Here is a 20,438-nt window from a genome sequence, read left to right as displayed (position 1 = left end):
GAACAAGCTGGCCTGGCCTGATGGGGGACTGGGGGGGTTGTTATTGTTATTTTATTGGGGTTTTAAGATGTATTAATTGTTTTTAGTATATGGGTATGTATTTAATTATTTTTTAACTTTTGTAATCCTGTATTTTTATTCTTGCCCTGTTCACCGCCCTGAGTCCTTTGGGAGAAGGGCGGTATAGAAATATTATTAAATTAAATTAAAATTAAAATTATATTTGGATGCTTGGCAACTGATTCATATTTATGATGGTCACAGTGTCCCATGGTCATGTGATCCCCTTTTGCAACCTTTTAACAAGCAAAGTCAATGGCAGGGCTGCTGGTGGCCAAGTGCTAAGGCCCTCTTTCTCATTCCCATCTCTTTCTGAAGGAAGAATTTGACACACACACACACCCATATTTCCCTCTTCCATATATTCATCAACCAAGGAAAAGCCTCCAGACAGAAAAGACAAGCTGCTGAGGGAACTAGCTTAAAAAGGTGCATTCCCCTTTAAGAATTAGCTACTGGCTAGAAAGGAAAGTTAAGGAGCCAGCAGCCGGCATTTAAGGAAGAAAAAAAAAGGTAGTAAGTATTGGCTGCCAGCTAAGGCAGCCTCCCCAAATGGTTCCATTCATATGTAAAGGAATGCTACAGGCAAAATCCATTCAGGAGAAAAATACTTCAAAATCCCTTGCAGCAAAACTTGCAGCTAACATTAGCACAGCAATAGAAGCTAACACAAGACATCAGCCATCAGCCAAATAGAAATTGCCAAAAAACTCCTTAAGAACACAGCCCACATTGCACAAATCCCAGAACTTTAAAGTTACAAAAGCACATAAGAATCCTTCCACTCTCCATCTCTCTCCCTCCCTCCCTCCATCCCTCACCTCCAGCCGATGCTGCCTTTCTTCATTGCTGCCTTTCTTCATTCCTTGTGGAGGGCGACCCCTCCCCTGCTGTGTTTCTTGCCTGTTTGTTGCTGCCAGCATGAATGGCTGCCACAGAGGTTGTAGATCAGCTCATGGCCGGCCTGCTTGATCTTCTCTCCTCTCCTCTCTCCCCACCCTCCTTCTTCTTTCCCTTCGGTGCAGCTAGAGCTGACACTGCCTCCTCCCAAGGCTGCCTCTTTTTTTCTTTCTCCCTCTCCTGCCCAAACTGCCTCCTTTTATAGCCTCTCCTGTCTCCGCCCCCTCCTCCTTTCTCATCCAGGTGAGCCGGACGTGAGCCTGGGGCCTTTGCGTCGCCCCAGCCACTCTGCAGCTCCAGAGGACTCTCTCACAGTAAGTCCTGTGCTGTGCTGGCTCGTTCCCTCCCCCACTACACTTGGCAGGGCTGTGTACCACCTGCCATGTGCTGATGTACCGCAGGTGGTACGCGTACCACCAGTTGAAAAGCACTGGTCTAAGGCAACTGACGGGCCACATTGCCGAGTCCAGTTCACTGCAGGCCCCCCACCACAGCTGACCCACCACAGGCTTCATTTGGCTGGCCCTCTGCCAGCACTCCTCCCCTGCCCTCTTGTCCCAGGTGATTCACTGTGCGGGACAATTAGCTGCACCTCCTGGTGGCTGGGTGGGGCAGGCAGTGGCTTTGGGGGCTGGGCCAGGAGGTGGGAGACGCAGCGGTTGCTGTGCAGGGCAACCGGCCATGCAGCGCCTCCAGCCAAGGACCCTTTGAAGCAGCAAAGGGGACAAAGCGGTGGGAAGCAGGGCAGCTCCCTCCCTCCCAGCCCATCCCTCTGGGGCTCCCTTGCCCTTCGCAGGACAGGGAGAGGAGGGCCCGCCCCATCCCTGCCTGAGCCAGGCCACCGGAGGAGGCAACACACACCTGGCACACTCCCCCCAGCAGAGCGCTGCAGCAGCAGTAGCTGTGACATCAGCGGCAGCCCAGCCAGCGGTGACTCCTGCTATAGCCAGGATGCGTTTGTAGCTGCATGGAGTACTCTATAGTTAAATGAGGGTTTAGTTCTATATCTCACCACTGTGCCACTCCTTTCCATACTGACTCATGGTGGGCTTTTTAACAGCTGTGTCCCAAACAATCATTTGGGTCAAGATAGAAATTCAATAAAGTATTTTAACCTGTTGGATTTCTACTTGCCTTTTCAAAGATGCCAAGTAGGTTTTCACTTAGCGTGCTTCCAATCCTTCCCCCCCCCCCAACTTCCATAAAGACAAGAACAGGTGTTCCGGTTTTGCCTTCATGCCTCTCCACCCTAGGAAGTGACAGAACTTCTAAAGAACTTAGGGAAAAGGCTTTAAAGAGCAAGTAATCCTTTCTAGTGCTTATATGTATAGCTATCAATATTAGCTTCTGCCGCACAGAGCTGGAGGCAGCCCACCCAGTCATACGGCTGCTTCCACGCCCCCCCCACCCGCCTCTCTTTCCTCCCCACTGGGCATGCCCCATGTGGTGGCACCTCCTGAAACCGCCAGTGATGCCTCCGCTAGGCAGGAATTCCTTCTTGCCACCCAAAATGGCGGTTCTCGCTTGGTGGGAGCATCCCTGGCAGTTGCAGAAGGTGCCGCCATGTGTGGCTTGTACAGTGAGGAGGAAAGACAGGCAGATGGGCGGCCATTGAAGGCAAAACTGGAACAGCTGTTTTTTTCTTTGTGGAGATTTTTTTATTTATTTTATTTTTATTTTAATTCCATTTATATCCCGCCCTTCTCCGAAGACTCAGGGCGGCTTACAAGCTTAGCAGTAGCCTTCATTCTATGTATATGCCTGCTTATTAGGGCTTTCACACACACCCCAAGCAGCATTATTACAAAGTCAGCTTAATTGCCCCCAACAATCTGGGTCCTCAAGATCAAGCTAGGGCTTATTTGGGGGGTAGGTCTTACTTTCAGGGAAACAGTGCTTATTATTTATTTATAGGGTAACTGGGTAGCTTACAGTTACATCTTAGTTAAAACATAAAATGTTAAAATCAAACCTTAAAACCAAAGAGACATGGGGAGGGCAGGGGTGGAGTGGGGGGGGGGAGGTGGGATCTGTTATTAATCAACTACCTCCATTGCACTGTTCCCCCATTGGGGCCCCAAGCTGACTGGCAAAGCCACGTCTTTACACCCTTATGAAAAGATAGGACATTTGGGGACAACCTCACGGGGGGCAAGATGTTCCAGAGAGTGTCAAGGACACCAGGGGGTGATCTGACCTTGACAAGGGGGATAATCTTACATCCCCCACCAGGTCACATTGACATTGCTCCAACAAAAAAAAATGAAGTCTGGCATGCGACCACTGTCCCAAGTTGGGTTAGTTATAATTTGAGATAGGGCCATGGTGGCCATGAATTCCTGGGCTGCTTCCAAGGCCGCACCCAGGGATGTCAGATTGAAGTCCCCCAGAACCATAAGTCTGGGGAACTCTACCGCCAGCCCCAAGATGGCTTCCAGCAGTGTAGGCAGGGAGTTTGCCACACAACAGGAAGGCCGGTATGCTAGTAAGAATCCCATCTGACCCCGTGAACCCAACCTCAGGACCAGGGACTCACAACCAGAGATTTGTGGAGCAAATCTGATAACTACTGCCACCCCACCTCCCCTGCCTTGGGGTCTTGCCTGGTGCCAAACCTGAAACCTAGCTGGACACATCTGCAAGAGGGGAACACCCCCCCCCCGCCCCTTCCAGGGTCAGCCAAGTCTCAGTAATGCATGCCAGGTTGGCTTGCTCCTCTTCAATAAGATCTTGAACAAGAGGAGCTTTATTACTATAGAGTTCTCTGCCCAGCTACAAATGCAGCTTGGCTGCGGTGGGAGCAACTGCTGGCTGGGCTGCTGCTGCTGTTGTTGCTGCTGCAGTGCTCTGCCCGGGGGGGAGGGCGTGCCAGGCACATGTTGCCTCCTACAGTGGCCTGGCTTGGACAGGGACGGGCCCTCCTCTCCCCATCCCGCGAAGGGCAAGGGAGCTGTCCCGCTTACTACCCCTCTTTGCCCCTTTTGCTGCTTCAAAGGGCCCTTGGCTAGAGGTGCTGCACAGCCAGTTGCCCCACACAGCAAATGCCGCGTCTCCCAGCCAAGAGCCTGAGGCTGTTGCCCGCCCCACCCAGCCACTGGGAGGCGTGAGTAATTGTCCCTCACAGCGATTTGCCCAGGGACAAGTGTCCCTCAGTGAATCGCCTGGGACAAGGGGGCGGGGGAGGAGCGCTAGTGGAGGGCCAGCCAAAGATGGAAGCCTGTGGTGGGTTGGCTGCAGTGGGGGCCTGTGGTGAAGTGGGTATGGCAATATGGCCACTGCCAGTTGTCCCATTCCAACCTGTAATTACTTTCTGTAGCGTGTTTATTAACCCATAAGCACAAGTACATTTGTAAGCTTTTTGTTGTTGTTAACTGCTATTTTTTTATGTTAAATAGTATGTAGAACCTTTTTCCTTGTGTGGAGGTCTCTTCTGTAGTGTAGCTACAATTCATGAATCTCCAGTTAGGACTCCAAATCCTACCTGGAGCCCAGATCAGTCCTTGTGCCATGGAACATCTAATGTGGAAAGCAGCCTTCCTAATTACTGTACGTTCAGCCAAAGGAATGTCAGAATTAGATGTCTCTACCTACCAAGAAGGAGCTCTGCATCATCCAGTGAGACACAATTATTCTATACCTAGAGCCAAGTTTTATAACAACAGTGAATTTGGGTCTTGGTTTTGACTGAAATAAAGAGGACTTCAGGCATACCACCTGGACCTGCAAGGTGGTGTTCGGATGGATCAAGATATAGAAGAAGCCTGCCCCACACAGAATTGTGGGCTACTTCCCTAGAAGTATGGTTGCATTGCCCACCTTTAACACTTCCTGTCTACAACTGCTACCTGATCCTTCATGTTCTCCTTTAATAACCCTATATACTGAAATGGCTTTTGACAGGAGGTTATTGCAGAAAATAGTTCCCAGCAAGGACTAGGGGCTCTCCAAATCTGAATTCTTACCCTGTCTGGGGGCTTTGGGTACTTTTTAAAATACTTTTCTTAAGAGTGGTGGATATAAAAATAGCACTTCAGGATGGCTTGATGACACATCTTATCAGGGATTTGATCATAACCTTAGACAGTGGAACTTCTGCTAAGGATATTTTTAGGAGACAGGGTCTCTAATAGACAGCATCTGATGATGGTGTGATGATTTGTCTGGTGAATACCTTGAGACCCCAAATAAGAAACCCTTTGTTTATGAGAATGTTGCTCTTAGCATCTATTGTTCCCTTTCCCCTTGGCAGTTATTAGATGAGGGAGCTGATGTTGTCCTCTTTTATCTTAATGGTGATAAATAAGAATAGAGATAAGAGGCAGGCAAGAGTGATTAACAATATAATTCTGGAATCCACAAAGCTTGCTAAGTAATTTCTTCCAAATGCACCTGTGGGGGGGGGTTGTGCAATAACATACAAATTGTCTCTGCTGCTAAATAACCCTTTCTGCACAGCTATTTCTTACACATATAAAGGGGAAAAGTCCACACCACTAATTCCTCAGCAGTCTTCTATGGTGCCAATACAGGAAGCCAAGGAGCTAAGTAGGGCATTGGAGTCTTGTGTACTGACAATTGGGTATTATCTTCTGTATTACCGTAAGAACTAAAGCATTCTAGCTAAGAGTTCTTAAGATGCTGAATTCTGTGACTGCTCTGAACATCTGCATGTACTATGGTGCTTTTGTGAGATTCCAAATCCATTCTAATCTCTAGAGTGGGAGGATAACCTGCAATCCTAGGACTGAATATGGCCTTAGGAATAATTTCTGAAGACTCCGGCAGTAAGTGCAGATCTCTGGTAGTGTTCCCTTCCCAAATAGCTCAGAAAAATCAGAGAACAGGAGGCATAATTGACATTAAGGTCTAGCCTTACCTGTTGCTGACTTTGGACAACTTACTTATAGGCCTGCAATAATCAACATAGTAACCTGAAACAATGTAGCCCTGACCAAATAATACCTTCTCTTCCCCAGAGATGAATGTAAGTTTATTATTGCTGATCAATGAATATTATTTCTGGAAAGTGAATAGTGATCTTTATAACATTGGTGTTTTTCTTCATACAGCTAGACATTTCATGAATGTAACATTTTTCTTCTTTGCTTCTAAGTCTTGGCAGTAATCTTCAATTTGACATACCATTTTATGGACCTAGATAGAATGTTTTTGATTCAAGCAGAAAAAGGTGTTTGAGCCTCTTGGAGCATTTGCATAGCACTCATCTGAAACTCTTTAATAAAGCTGCATTTGTCCCACCATCTCTTAGGTGTCGTTTGCAGGGGTCACATTATCCCAGGAAAAGGCACAACTACTTAAAGACTTGCAGACAAGCGTTACCTATGTGTCCCTGAATCCCAAGGACTATTTCTACTAGATTGTTGTTGTTAGCTGCGAAGTCGTGTCCGACCCATCGCGACCCTATGGACAACATTCCTCCAGGCCTTCCTGTCCTCTACCATCTTCTGGAGTCCATTTAAGCTCGCGCCTACTGCTTCAGTGACTCCATCCAGCCACCTCATTCTCTGTCGTCCCCTTCTTCTATTGCCCTCGATCTTTCCCAGCATTAGGCTCTTCTCCAGTGAGTCCTTCCTTCTCATTAGGTGGCCAAAGTACTTGAGTTTTAGCTTCAGAATCTGGCCTTCTAAAGAGCAGTCAGGATTGATCTCCTCTAGGACTGACCGGTTTGATCGCCTTGCAGTCCAAGGGACTTGCAGGAGTCTTCTCCAGCACCACAGTTCAAAGGCCTCAATTCTTTGGCGCTCAGCCTTTCTTATGGTCCAACTTTCACTGCCATACATTGCAACTGGGAAGACCATAGCCTTGACTATACGCACTTTTGTTGACAGGGTGATGTCTCTGCTTTTTAGTATGCTGTCTAGATTTGCCATGGCTTTCCTCCCCAGGAGCAAGCGTCTTTTAATTTCTTGGCTACAGTCCCCATCTGCAGTGATCTTGGAGCCCAGGAAAATAAAATCTGTCACTACCTCCATTTCTTCCCCATCTATTTGCCAGGAATTGAGAGGGCCAGATGCCATGATCTTGGTTTTCTTAATGTTAAGTTTCAACCCAAGTTTTGCACTCTCCTTCTTCACCTGCAACAAGAGGCTCTTTAGTTCTTCTTCACTTTCTGCCATTAGAGTGGTATCATCTGCGTATCTTAGGTTGTTGATATTTCTTCCGGCAATCTTAATTCCAACTTTTGATTCATCTAGCCCTGCCTTTCTCATGATGTACTCTGCATATAAGTTAAATAGGCAGGGCGACAGTATACAGCCTTGCCGGACTCCTTTCCCAATTTTGAACCAATCAGTGGTTCCGTGTCCAGTTCTCACTGTTGCTTCTTGACCCGCATATAGGTTTCTCAAGAGACAAATAAGATGGTCTGGTACTCCCATCTCTTTAAGAACTTGCCACAGTTTGTTATGATCCACACAATCAAAGGCTTTAGCATAGTCAATGAAGCAGAAGTAGATGTTTTTCTGGAACTCCCTAGCTTTCTCCATGATCCAGCGTATGTTGGCAATTTGATCTCTCGTTCCTCTGCCTCTTCGAAATACTGCCTGTACTTCTGGTAGTTCTCGATCCACATACTGCTGAAGTCTAGCTTGTAGGATTTTAAGCATGACTTTACTAGCATGAGAAATGAGTGCAATGGTGCGATAGTTTGAACATTCTTTGGCACTGCCTTTCTTTGGAATTGGAATGTAAACTGATCTTTTCCAATCCTGTGGCCACTGTTGAGTTTTCCAAATTTGCTGGCAAATTGTGTGTAGCACTTTTACTGCATTGTCTTTTAAGATTTTGAATAGCTCAGCTGGAATACTGTCACTTCCACTAGCTTTGTTGTTGCTCAGCTTTTCTAAGGCCCACTTCACTTCACATTCTAGGATGTCTGGCTCGAGGTCAGTGACCATCTCATTGTGATTATCAGGGATATTAAGCTCATTCTTGTATAGTTCTTCTGTGTAATTTTGCCACCTCTTCTTAATCTCTTCTGCCTCTGTTAGGTCCCTGCCATTTTGGTCCTTTATCATGCCCATTTTTGCATTAAACGTTCCCTTCATTTCTCCAATTTTCTTGAAAAGATCTCTGGTCCTCCCTATTCTATTGTTTTCTTCTATTTCTTTGCACTGTTCATTTAAGAAGGCATTCTTATCTCTTCTAGCTATTCTCTGGAATTCTGCATTCAATTGGGCGTATCTTTCTTTTTCTCCCTTGCCTTTCGCTTCCCTCCTTTCCTCAGCTATTTGCAAAGCTTCCTCAGACAGCCATTTTGCTTTCTTGCATTTCTTTTTCTTTGGGATGGTTTTGGTTGCTACCTCTTGTACAATGTCGCGAACCTCTGTCCATAGTTCTTCAGGCACTCTGTCTATCAGATCTAATTCCTTAAATCTATTTGTCACCTCTACTGTATATTCAACAGGGATATGATTTAATTCATACCTGAGTGGCCTAGTGCTTTTCCCTACTTTCTTCAGTTTATGCCTAAACTTTGCAAGGAGAAGCTCATGGTCTGAGCCACAGTCAGCTCCTGGTCTTGTTTTTACTGACTGTATAGAGCTTCTCCATCTTTGGCTGCAGAGCATATAGTCAATCTGATTTCTGTGTTGACCATCTGGTGATGTCCATGTGTAGAGCCGTCTCTTGGGTTGTTGGAAAAGAGTGTTTGCTATGACCATCGCATTCTCTTGACAGAATTCTATCAGCCTGTGCCCTGCTTCATTTTGTACTCCAAGGCCAAACTTGCCTGTTATTCCAGTTATCTTTTGGCTTCCTACTTTAGCATTCCAATCTCCCATGATGATAAGAACATCATTTTTTGGTGTTAGTTCTATAAGGTGCTGTAGTGCTTCATAGAACCGGTCAATTTCATCCTCTTCAGCACTGGTGGTTGGGGCATAGACTTGGACTACTGTGATATTGAATGGTTTGCCTTGGATTCGAACTGAGATCATTCTGTCATTTTGAGGATTGTATCCCAGTATTGCTTTTCCTACTCTTTTATTGACTATGAAGGCTACTCCTGAAGGATTCTTGCCCACAGTAGTATACCTGATGGTCATCTGAATTAAATTCACCCATTCCTGTCCATTTTAGTTCGCTGATACCTAAGATGTCAATGTTCAGTCTCGTCATCTCTTGTTTGACCACGTCCAGCTTTCCTTGATTCATGGATCTTACATTCCAGGTTCCTATGGAGAAAAAATCTTTACAGCATCGGACTTTCCTTTCACCACCAGACACATCCACAGCTGAGCGTCCTTTCGGCTTTGGCCCAGTCGCTTCATTCTTTCTGGCGCTACTAGTACTAGCCCTCTGCTCTTCCCCAGTAGCATATTGGACGCCTTCCGACCTGAGGGGCTCATCTTCCAGCGTCATATCGTTTTGCCTTTTGGTACTGTCCATAGGGTTTTCATGGCAAAGATACTGGAGTGGGTTGCCATTTCCTTCTCCAGTGGATCACATTTTGTCAGAACTCTCTGCTATGACCTGTCCGTCTTGGGTGGCCCTGCACGGCATAGCTCATAGCTTCATTGAATTACGCAAGCCCCTTCGCCACGACAAGGCAGTAATCCATGAAGGGGATTTCTACTAGATACATCTTGTTTATTTAACTGGATTCATGAATGTGACAAGCTACATCAAAATACATTGAAGTCCATCTGTAGTAGGAAGATTGACAGAGACCAGGCCAAGCTCTTCAATGTAGGAAAGATTTTATTTGCGTAGGTTCAAACTGCCAACAAAGCATTAAAAAAATGTCTGAACCCCGAAAGGTCCAAATCAGCATACATTTATACAGTTGCATTCATCTGGTATTCATACATCATAGTATAGGCATTACATAGGGAGGAATAATATATGGTAATGTAGATAACATCATATGGAGAAGTGAAATATGCTTAGTGTGGATAAACAACAGAAAAAGGAGTTTACATGTGATATATGGCTACCCCAGAGGAAAACAACAGGATGCATATGTCTGGGTCAAGACAAAAATACTAACGGCTGAGCACAGCTGTTGGCTGACAAGTAGAGGGAAGTAGGACATGTGTCAGAGGCTTAGGCCTTGAGAGCTCTGCTATAGCCTGAACCAAAGTTTCAAACCTTCAGGCCTTCTGTCCAATCTTTGGGTAAAAATGTCACACCTGAGTTGGTACCTGAGTTTGCGCTGTCTCACATCTGTGTCCATTAAGAATTTTTTTTGCTTGCATGTATGAAAATAAGCTCCTGTTTCTTGCTATCTGGCAGCACGTGGACTGGTCCAGCCTGGAGTCCTGCACAGAGCATTTCTTCGGTGCTTATATCTATACAGTCTTTAATGACTGAGAATCCCTATCACAATGAACCTGGATTTGAACAGGTAAGGATGCTGATTTTGAATTGTATGGCTTATGGGACTTTCTCCAATTAGGTAATTGAAAAGATTGGTACAACAGGCAGATTTAAAGTGAGAGCATGCAGAACATGGCTTCTAGATATTTTTTTTACATTTTCTTTATCACAGCTCCACTTTGGGTTACATGACCAAGGAGGTTGGAGAGGGGTTTAGAATGGAGGAATCATCAATGTTGCAATCCACTGCTGAACTATGATATGATAGAGATGCACTGGGGAAATATTTTTTGTATTTTTTTTCTCTATATCCCAATCCCTTTTTCAGACTCATTTTCTTTTGCTAGCTTTTCTTCTAACACAAAAAGTGGGCCTATTCTCTTCTTTTCAGAGAGTTATCCTACTGACAGACTGGAATCCTGAGTCCTTTTACCTGATTTTTCTCAAATGTTTCATTGGGTTGGAAAAAATGCAAAGAATTCTGGCAAAGCAGCAGGACCTATTGAGTGCCTAGATATCCTTTTAAACAGACATTCCAATTCCAAAGGGTAATGGGACTTCCACATACATATCTGCTTCCCAATTATGTTAAAATATTATGTTATGACAGAAATATAGAATTATTAAAATGTTCTGTAGCTATTATAGCCTTCATAAGTAGCAGTTGTTTATTAATTGATTAGTCTTGCAACCTTATCAATAAAATAAAATATAGTACATAGTCAATTTCCAGAATAAAACAGGTAGGAGGAACTAGAGTGATAAAATACATATGTGGTAATACAAGTTTCAGCCCCCGTCCGACGAATCACCAGGAAGAATGAGTCCGGAACGAGAGCTGGTTCTCCTGAGCCACGTTTATTAACTTCACAAACAGACACTCGAAGACGATCGAAGTCAGCGTTGATTTCACAGCACAATCAACGCTGTTAAGTAGCCGGCAGAACCGACACCCACCACCACACCCTTAATTGCCTACCCACGCCCTCACCCTACTTAACTACTGCCCCCCCTGGCTCCTGCCTTTCGGCACCCGCCCCCAGGTACGTATCCTCCCCGTCCCACCACCACTGCAGCCGGTAAGCCACCCCCCAGCCCAGACCGCCCTCCGTTTCCCCTGAGCCCCGCACGACCTCGCCTCACCCCTCAGGTCCCCAAACCGCCGTGAGTTGCGCCGCTCGGACCATCCGCCGCTGGAGCCTATCACACAGTCCCTTAGCACGCAAGGAGGCCGGCAAAACAACGGAATGCGTCATCTGCGGCCCTGCCGCCTCCTGGACCGCCCCGGCGCCCCTCCTCCGTCTGTTGCTCGGCCGCTGGGCAACTGCCGGCCGTGCCTCCTCATGGCTGCTCCCCGGCCTTCTGGACGGCCCCAGGGCTGCTGGGCTCTCCCCCGGCTTGTCAGTGGGACGTGTGTGCCGGCGGCTGTTTCCGAGGCCCGGTAAGACGCCCTGCGGTCTCTCCAGGTGCGGGGCGGGTGGCCGTTGAGCCGATTCGGTGGCCGCGCTCCTCCCCGGCTCGTCAGGAGAACGTTGGCACTGTCGGCCGCTCACGTGGGCCGGCGGGTTGCTTCGCGGCCTCTCCGAATGACAGGCGGGTGGCTGCCGAGCCGTCTCGGCGCCTGCGCTCCTCCCTGGCTCGTCGGGCGAATGCGGGCGCCGGCGGCTGTTCCTGGGGGCCGGTAAGTCGTTCTGCGGCCTCACCAGGCGTCGGGCGGGCGGGTGCTGGGCTGTCTTGCCGGCTGCGCCCTTCCCCGGCTCTTCGGGAGACCGCGGGCGCCGGCGGCAGGTCTCGGGGGCCGGCAGGTCGCTCCGCGGCCTCCCCGAATGTCGGGCATGCCGAGCCCGACATGCCGCCCCCTCTACCAAGGGTCCTCCTGCAGATGTAGAGGGCAAAGGCACACAGTCACTCACCCCGCATACACCACCGTTTCCCCGACCTCCCGGCCTGTTAGGGTGCGCACGGTGGAACGCCCGAACTAAGCGTGGAGCGTGGACATCTTTCCCCGACACCCACGTTGCCTCCTCCACCGGGTACCCCTTCCACCTAAGAAGGTACTGTATGGCGCCCCTCCGCACCCTGGAGTCCAATACCTCCTGCACCTCGTACTGATTGGCATGAACTGGCCCGGGGCCCCCCTCTCCTGCCGCCGCAGTAGCCGCGGGAGCAGGCTTTTGCAGGCTACTGTGAAATACCGGGTGGACCTTACCCAGAAACTTCGGTAGCCGCAATCGCACCGTTACCGGGTTCACCACCTGCACCACCCGGAACGGCCCGAGGTACTTGGGTCCTAGTTTGCGGCACGGGACCTGTAACTGTAAATACTTGGTGGACAAGTAAACCAGGTCCCCCACCCGTGGTGTAACAAAGGGCCTCCGTTTCTTGTCTGCCTGTGCCTTGGTCGCAACGGCGGACCGATCTAATGCTTCCTTCGCCGCCCCCCATGCGGCCTCGATTTGTCGCATCCATTCTCGCGGTGAGCACGTAGGCCCCTCCTCCTGGGCGCATTCAGCGAAGGGGACGAATTCGTGGCCGGTGACCACCCGGTATGGAGAGAAACCAGTACTGCTATGAACCGCATTATTGTACGCCACTTCGGCAAGTGCTAACAAGTCCACCCAGTCAGTCTGCTGGAACGAGACGTAGGTCCGTAGATACCGTTCTACGGCGGCGTTGGCGCGTTCTGCAGCCCCGTTGGTGCTGGGATGGTAGGCCGTACTCAGCCCCTGCGACGAGCCGATATGTCGCAGGAATTCTCTCCAAAACCGAGCCGTGAACTGCACCCCTCTGTCCGAGATCACACGGCGCGGCACCCCGTGCAATCGGTACACCTGAGTAACAAACAGCCACGCCAGCCGACGGGCTGATGGCAATCCCTTACAAGGAACAAAGTGTGCCTGTTTAGAAAACAGGTCAACTACTGTCCAAATGACGGTGTGACCCTTGCTCTCCGGGAGGTCCACGACAAAGTCCATGGTGATGTCTTGCCATGGCCGGGCCGGGTCAGCCACCTGCTGCAGCAGCCCCAAAGGCTTTCCAACCTGGGGTTTTGTAGTAGCACAAACATGGCAGCGCCGCACATACTCCTCGATATCGCTCTTCATGCGGGGCCACCAGAATTGTCGGCGTGCCAGATGTAAAGTCTTCACGAACCCGAAATGTCCCGCCTGCTTGGCGTCGTGACAGCCAAAAAGGACCCGTGGCCGCACAGTTTCGGGGACATACAGTCATGACCCATGCCAAGCCAGGCCTTCCCGCATGGTCAACAGTCCCGGATTGCTCCGCAACCAAGCGTCCTCCTGCAGGGCCCTTTGGATTGCCTGGTCCAGACCCTCCTCTGTCACCTGTCCAGCGCTCTCTGTTCCAACCCCCTCCTCCATCAGTGTTGGTATAAGGGCCTGCACCACCTCCTCCCTCTTGCTGTCAAACTGCGGCATGCGGGATAAAGCATCCGCCAGAAAGTTCCGTCCCCCCGGCACATACTTCAACACAAACTGAAAGCAACGGAAGTACAACGCCCATCGGACATGCTTAGGCGACAAACGTCGAGGGGCCTGTAGGGCCTCCATGTTTTTATGGTCCGTCCACACCTCGAATGGACGGGAGGCCCCTTCCAAGTGGTGCCGCCAAGTCTCCAAGGCCCAACGTACTGCAAAGGCCTCCTTCTCCCACACCGCCCAGGCCCGCTCGGTGGGAGTCAGCTTTTTGGAGGCATAAGCGCACGGCTGCAGGACCCCGGAACTGCTCCGCTGAAGGAGGACGGCCCCAAGAGCAACATCGCTCGCATCCGCCTGCACTACGTAGGCCAGGTCGGGGTTTGGGTGCCGCAAAATGGGCTCCTTAGCGAAGAGGGACTTCAATTCCTCGAATGCCCGCTGACACGCTATGGACCACTCCAATCTAAGCCCTGGCCGTGGCCGTATCTTCAGTTGTCGTGTTCGAAGGAGGTCTGTTAACGGCAGAGTGATGGCCGCGAAGCGTGGGATGAACTGTCTGTAGAAGTTGGCGAAGCCGAGGAAACTCTGCAACTGTCGACGGGTCCGTGGAGCCTGCCACTGTTGAATGGCGTGTACCTTCCTGGGGTCCATCTCCACTCCTGCTGCCGATATGCGATACCCAAGGTAGTCCAGCTGGGCCCTATGGAACTCGCACTTGGACAGTTTAACATAGAGCTGCGCTTCCCGCAGTTTTGTTAATACCCGTCGCACGAGGGTGACATGCTCGTCCAAGGTGTCCGAGTAAATGAGGATGTCGTCCAAATACACCAAGACCCCTCGGTACAAGAATTCATCCAGGACCTGGTTGATCAACTGCATGAACACAGCTGGGGCTCCCTGCAAACCGAACGGCATCACTCGGAACTGGAAACTACCGAGGGGACAATTGAATGCAGTCTTCCACTCGTCCCCGGCTCTGACCCTAACCCGGTAGTAGGCTTCCCGCAGGTCCAACTTGGTGAATACCCGGCCCGTCGCCAAATGGGCCAACAGGTCCTTCATCAAAGGAAGGGGATAGAGGTGCTCCACGCACACCGCGTTAACCCCCTGGTAGTCCACACACAGCCGCAGGCCCCCATCCTTCTTCTCACGGAAGAGCACCGGCGCCGCCACTCGAGACCGTGCTGGCTGGATGAACCCCCTCTCCAGGTTTTTATCGATGTACCGCCGTAACTCCTGCATCTCTTTTGGAGACATGGCGTACATACGGGGCTTAGGCAGTCTGGCACCGGGTTCGAACTCGATGGCACAATCCGTAGGCCGGTGGGGCGGTAACGAGTCGCATTCCCGTTCGTCGAAAACGTCCATTAGGTCAGAGTAAACTCGGGGCACGTGCACCTTCGGGTCCTCCACAATCCCGCAAGCCTTTTCCCGCTTCCCCGTGTCATCCGGGCCCTCCTCCCTGGCTCCTCCCTGGCTCGTCGGGCGAATGCGGGCGCCGGCGGCTGTTCCTGGGGGCCGGTAAGTCGTTCTGCGGCCTCACCAGGCGTCGGGCGGGCGGCTGCTGGGCTGTCTTGCCGGCTGCGCCCTTCCCCGGCTCTTCGGGAGACTGCGGGCGCCGGCGGCGGGTCTCGGGGGCCGGCAGGTCGCTCCGCGGCCTCCCCGAATGTCGGGCATGCCGAGCCCGACAACAAGTAGTCAGTAATCAGCTAAATGAATCGACCTTACAGGGTACCCCAATTTGTTCAATATATTGGGTTCTTAGAACCACTGGCTTAGTTATAAACTTAGCAGTTCTGCATACAATATGTACCAGAGGAAATATTGTATGTAGTACACAGAGCCCAGGAGGAAATATGATGATCTGTGGGTTCAGATCCCAGTGGGTTGTTCTTTCCAATAGGGATAAGTATTTAAGCCTAATGGGGGCATACAATTGACAGTTGAACAAAATATGAGAAATATTTGCAATGGCTGGGGTACTGCATTTGCAGGTTCTGTGATGACTCCCCCAGACGTGTCCCCAGACCTCTCTCCAGATGCTAGTTCAGAGGAGGATGAGCTGACAGCTGAGGGCTATGAGCCAGGAGTGGAGGAGCTGAGTACAAGGGAGCAACCAGACAAGCAGCCAGCTGAGCTAGAGACAGGAAAGGCTCAGCTGCAGCTGGGAAGACCAGAGGCCTGCAGTGGAGAGGGTACAGAGCTGCAGCTAGTCAATGGAGATGAAGAAGAACTACCTCCTCCTCCAGATCCAAGAGTACATGGGGCTGAGAGGAGGCAGGCACAAAGGTCAGCCAGGCTACTCATGAGGAGGTAGACTTGCCCCTCTTGATATGCAGCACCAGGAAGCAAGTTATTTAGCTCAAAAAGTGGAGTGAAATGATGCTGGGAATAATGTGTTTATTTCCTTGCTGTATGTTCTTGCCTTGAACTTTGGATAATGTCTCTTCAACTATGGCCTTGCCTTGTGGCCTTACCTTTGCCCTGTGGATTTGCCTTTGAACCTGCCTTGTCTTGGAACTTGCCTTTGCCTTGGGAACTTGCTTTTGCCTAGTGGACTGGACTTGCCTTTGCCTCGAGGACTAGTGTTGGTTTCATTTGAGTAGCCTGTGGAACTCACTGGGGTTGAGCTGGTGCTGGCACAGAGAATTGCTGGGGAATACCAGTTCAGGCTTGGAACCCTTAATAAAGACTCCTTACACCTTTTGTGTGTGAGAGTGAGACAGCACAGGTTCTCTCATAATATGGCAAACAGTGGAAGGGCCCATATTTGACCATGGAGTTCAACAACTCAAATCTTGCTCTAGAGTAGGCCCTTCTTAAAATTTTTGTCAGACTCGATGACAGGTATTTTTCAAGTTGAAAAATAGTTTATTCTTAGCCAACCAACCTAGGAATCTATTTTTACCCAATAATTCCATGTCAGTTTGAACACTAATATCTAGAACACTGCTTAAAAATCTTGCTTGCCTGGGAGGCCATTGAGAGGAGATGCTGGGTAAAAAACCCATGTTATGAAATAACTTTGGAAAGTTGGCTGTCCCAGGATTTGGGTTGTGCCATACTAATCTGTTCTGTTAAGGACTTCTGGTTTTGCGCCATAGCGCCCGGTCACAGAATTGCGAACCTCCGCACCCCGCAGCTAGTTTCATCCTGCCAGGGGACCCTAAATGGATCTAAGTTGCCCCGGAGAGGCAGCAAAGAAAGAAGGGTGCCCCGATGACTCTGGAACGACGGCGGTAATTTCGTTTGGTTCGGGGAAAGCCTTCTAACCCGACAGGAGAAAGGCTGCTCACATCCCATTGATCAGGCCAAGCTACTTGCAGCCGAAGTCTAAAGGCACTAAACAGCACAACAGTGAACAGCGTGCTTGAAACTGGGTGAGGAATTTGATCTTCTCTCTCCTTTTTATATTTGATTTCCTGGAAAACTTCCCCAAGAAGCAAAAAGCCTCCCAAAGTGAGAAGGGGGGGAGGGGGAATTACCTCACCCTTCTATAGACGGAAGCGGCGAATTAAACCCTTATGGGGAATAAAAACATAAAATACTGCAGTTTGGATAAATTTGAAAGCTAAAAAAATTGTTAAAACTCTATACCTGAAAAAGCATTGATGAAATTATATATATATATAAAAAGAAGAACAAAAATAACTCTTTGTTTTAAAAAGTTGAAAAATGAACAATGACACCTAGTGGAGGATTAGAGAAAACTACAGCAGCACTGACCCAGAATTTGGCAAGACATCTAGAAACAGCAAAAAACAGCTGGGAACAAAGCATTGAGTTATCTACTACTGAGTGAAACTACATATGTTTAGAAACTGCTGACCTTCTGGGATTATAAACACACTGAACTGCATTCTTAAATCTTAACCTAAGAACTGTTTGCAAAGAAAGAAAAATTTTGGCCTTTGGCTAATCTTCTAAAGGAGAAATTACTGGAAAACTTTTAGATGGTCAAATACTTTGAACTGATTCTTGACTGGCTGATAATTATAAGACTCCTGAAAAGAAAACTGACACAAAATATTGTTTTCAGTGGTGCCTTGACAATTGGAAACATACTGGATTATAAAATCATTATATAAAGATAAGAACTATGTAAGATTTGGCTGTTTAGATTTTAAGATGGACTGGCTTGATAAAACTAAAAAGATTATGACACCGATGGAAAACTACTTAGAGGGGAGAGATAAAATGGATATTATACCTATCTAAAAGTAATATAAAACCATACCTAACACCTCTTCCTGAAGAACCCAGTTTGGAGCTTCAAAGATCTGCAGGAACAATGACTCAAGACAATACAAATACATTCCAGGAGAAAATATACACAATGCTGCAACAGATTCAAATGATAATTGTTTCAAACCATGATGAGATTAGAAATAAGTTTGACAATATAAACAAACATATCTCTAACTTAAACCTACAACTAAATGACACTCAAAAATGACAGCAAAGAATGAACAAACAAATCAGAAAACAGAATATAAATTAAATGAAACTGACTTAAATAGAAAAGCTACAAATGAAAAAAGCCTACAATTTAATATAAACAAAAAAAATCTGCAAAACCTTACTATAATAAAGAAGACAAAAAGATGCTTTATCCTCCAGGACTTCAAAACAAATTTGAGGATAAAAAAGAACAAATATAATAGATTAAAGAACTGTCAGAAGAATAATCAAAACAAAAACCAAAAACTGATACCTGACTTGATTTGTCTTCTTTGTCCCCAGTAACACTTACAAAAATACAACCCGGCAAGCCAAACTTACTGATCTGGAAAGCGACCTGGCAAAAGAAGATTAGAGTTGGAATCAAGAGATGTGATTCAACTTATCAGATGGAATATTATATGATATAAGTTTGGATATAAAGAGGCCCTAGAGAAAGATTATTAGATGGTGTATTATAGGATTAAATATTGTTGGAATATAGCCAAAAGAATAGATAAAGCTTGTATAGGGGCCCTATAGTAAGAAGAATAGAAGAACTATACAAGAATGAGCTTAATATCCCTGATAATCACAATGAGATGGTCACTGACCTCGAGCCAGACATCCTAGAATGTGAAGTGAAGTGGGCCTTAGAAAAGCTGAGCAACAACAAAGCTAGTGGAGGTGACAGTATTCCAGCTGAGCTATTCAAAATCTTAAAAGACGATGCAGTAAAAGTGCTACACTCAATTTGCCAGCAAATTTGGAAAACTCAACAGTGGCCACAGGATTGGAAAAGATCAGTTTACATTCCAATTCCAAAGAAAGGTAGTGCCAAAGAATGTTCAAACTATCACACCATTGCACTAATTTCTCATGCTAGTAAAGTTATGCTTAAAATCAGACAAGGTAGACTCCAGCAGTATGTGGATCGAGAATTACCAGAAGTACAGGCAGGATTTCGAAGAGGCAGAGGAACTAGAGATCAAATTGCCAACATACGCTGGATCATGGAGAAAGCTAGAGAGTTCCAGAAAAACATCTGCTTCGGCTTCATTGACTATGCTAAAGCCTTTGATTGTGTGGATCATAACAAACTGGCAAGTTCTTAAAGAGATGGGTGTACGAGACCATCTTATTTGTCTCTTGAGAAACCTATATGTGGGCCAAGAAGCAACAGTGAGAACTGGACACGGAACCACTGATTGGTTCAAAATTGGGAAAGGAGCCCGGCAAGGCTGTATACTGTCGCCCTGCCTATTTAACTTATATGCAGAGCACATCATGAGAAAGGCAGGGCTAGATGAATCAAAAGTTGGAATTAAAGATTGCCGGAAGAAATATCAACAACCTAAGATATGCAGATAATACCACTCTAATGGCAGAAAGCGAAGAAGAACTAAAGAGCCTCTTGTTGCGGGTGAAGAAGGAGAGTGCAAAACTTGGGTTGAAACTTAACATTAAGAAAACCAAGATCATGGCATCCGGCCCTCTCAATTCCTGGCAAATAGATGGGGAAGAAATGGAGGTAGTGACAGATTTTATTTTCCTGGGCTCCAAGATCACTGCAGATGGGGACTGTAGCTAAGAAATTAAAAGACGCTTGCTCCTTGGGAGGAAAGCCATGGCAAATCTAGACAACATACTAAAAAGCAGAGACATCACCCTGCCAACAAAAGTGCGTATAGTCAAGGCTATGGTCTTCCTAGTTTCAATGTATGGCAGTGAAAGCTGGACCATAAAAAAGGCTGAGCGCCAAAGAATTGAGGCCTTTGAACTATGGTGCTGGAGAAGACTCCTGCGAGTCCCTTGGACTGCAAGGCGATCAAACCGGTCAGTCCTAGAGGAGATCAACCCTGACTGCTCTTTAGAAGGCCAGATCCTGAAGCTAAAACTCAAGTACTTTGGCCACCTAATGATAAGGAAGGACTCACTGGAGAAGAGCCTAATGCTGGGAAAGATTGAGGGCAATAGAAGAAGGGGACGACAGAGAATGAGGTGGCTGGATGGAGTCACTGAAGCAGTAGGCGTGAGCTTAAATGGACTACAGAAGATGGTAGAGGACAGGAAGGCCTGGACCAGGGTTCAGCAACCTGAAAAAGGAAAAGAGCCACTGGGAACCGGTTCCATCACACACAAAAAAAAGTGGGAGCCGCGTGCGTGCGTGCGTCCATGCACTCGCATGTGCAAAAAACATTTTGCGCATGCGCGGACGCCATTTTTTAATGTATGATGGAACCGGTTGCGCGATGGCGACGG

At 47.9% G+C, this 20,438-nt stretch overlaps 1 protein-coding gene across 1 annotated transcript in view; it reads left to right on the top strand.

The window, feature by feature from the left end:
• The window catches only part of LOC310648264 (ubiquitin-conjugating enzyme E2 Z-like), a 114,141-nt gene that overhangs the window by 34,729 nt on the left and 58,974 nt on the right, over positions 1-20,438 (top strand). Inside the window, exon 4 of the mRNA XM_083376015.1 lies at positions 10,216-10,327. Within this exon, the coding sequence (XP_083232141.1) occupies positions 10,216-10,327 (112 nt within the window). The remainder of the gene's footprint in view (positions 1-10,215; positions 10,328-20,438) is intronic.

This window comes from Vipera ursinii (assembly GCF_947247035.1).
Source record: "Vipera ursinii genome assembly, chromosome: W".
Lineage (NCBI taxonomy): Eukaryota > Metazoa > Chordata > Lepidosauria > Squamata > Viperidae > Vipera > Vipera ursinii.
Note: the sequence above shows the minus strand (reverse complement) of the source record. Positions and strands in the feature narration are given on the sequence as shown.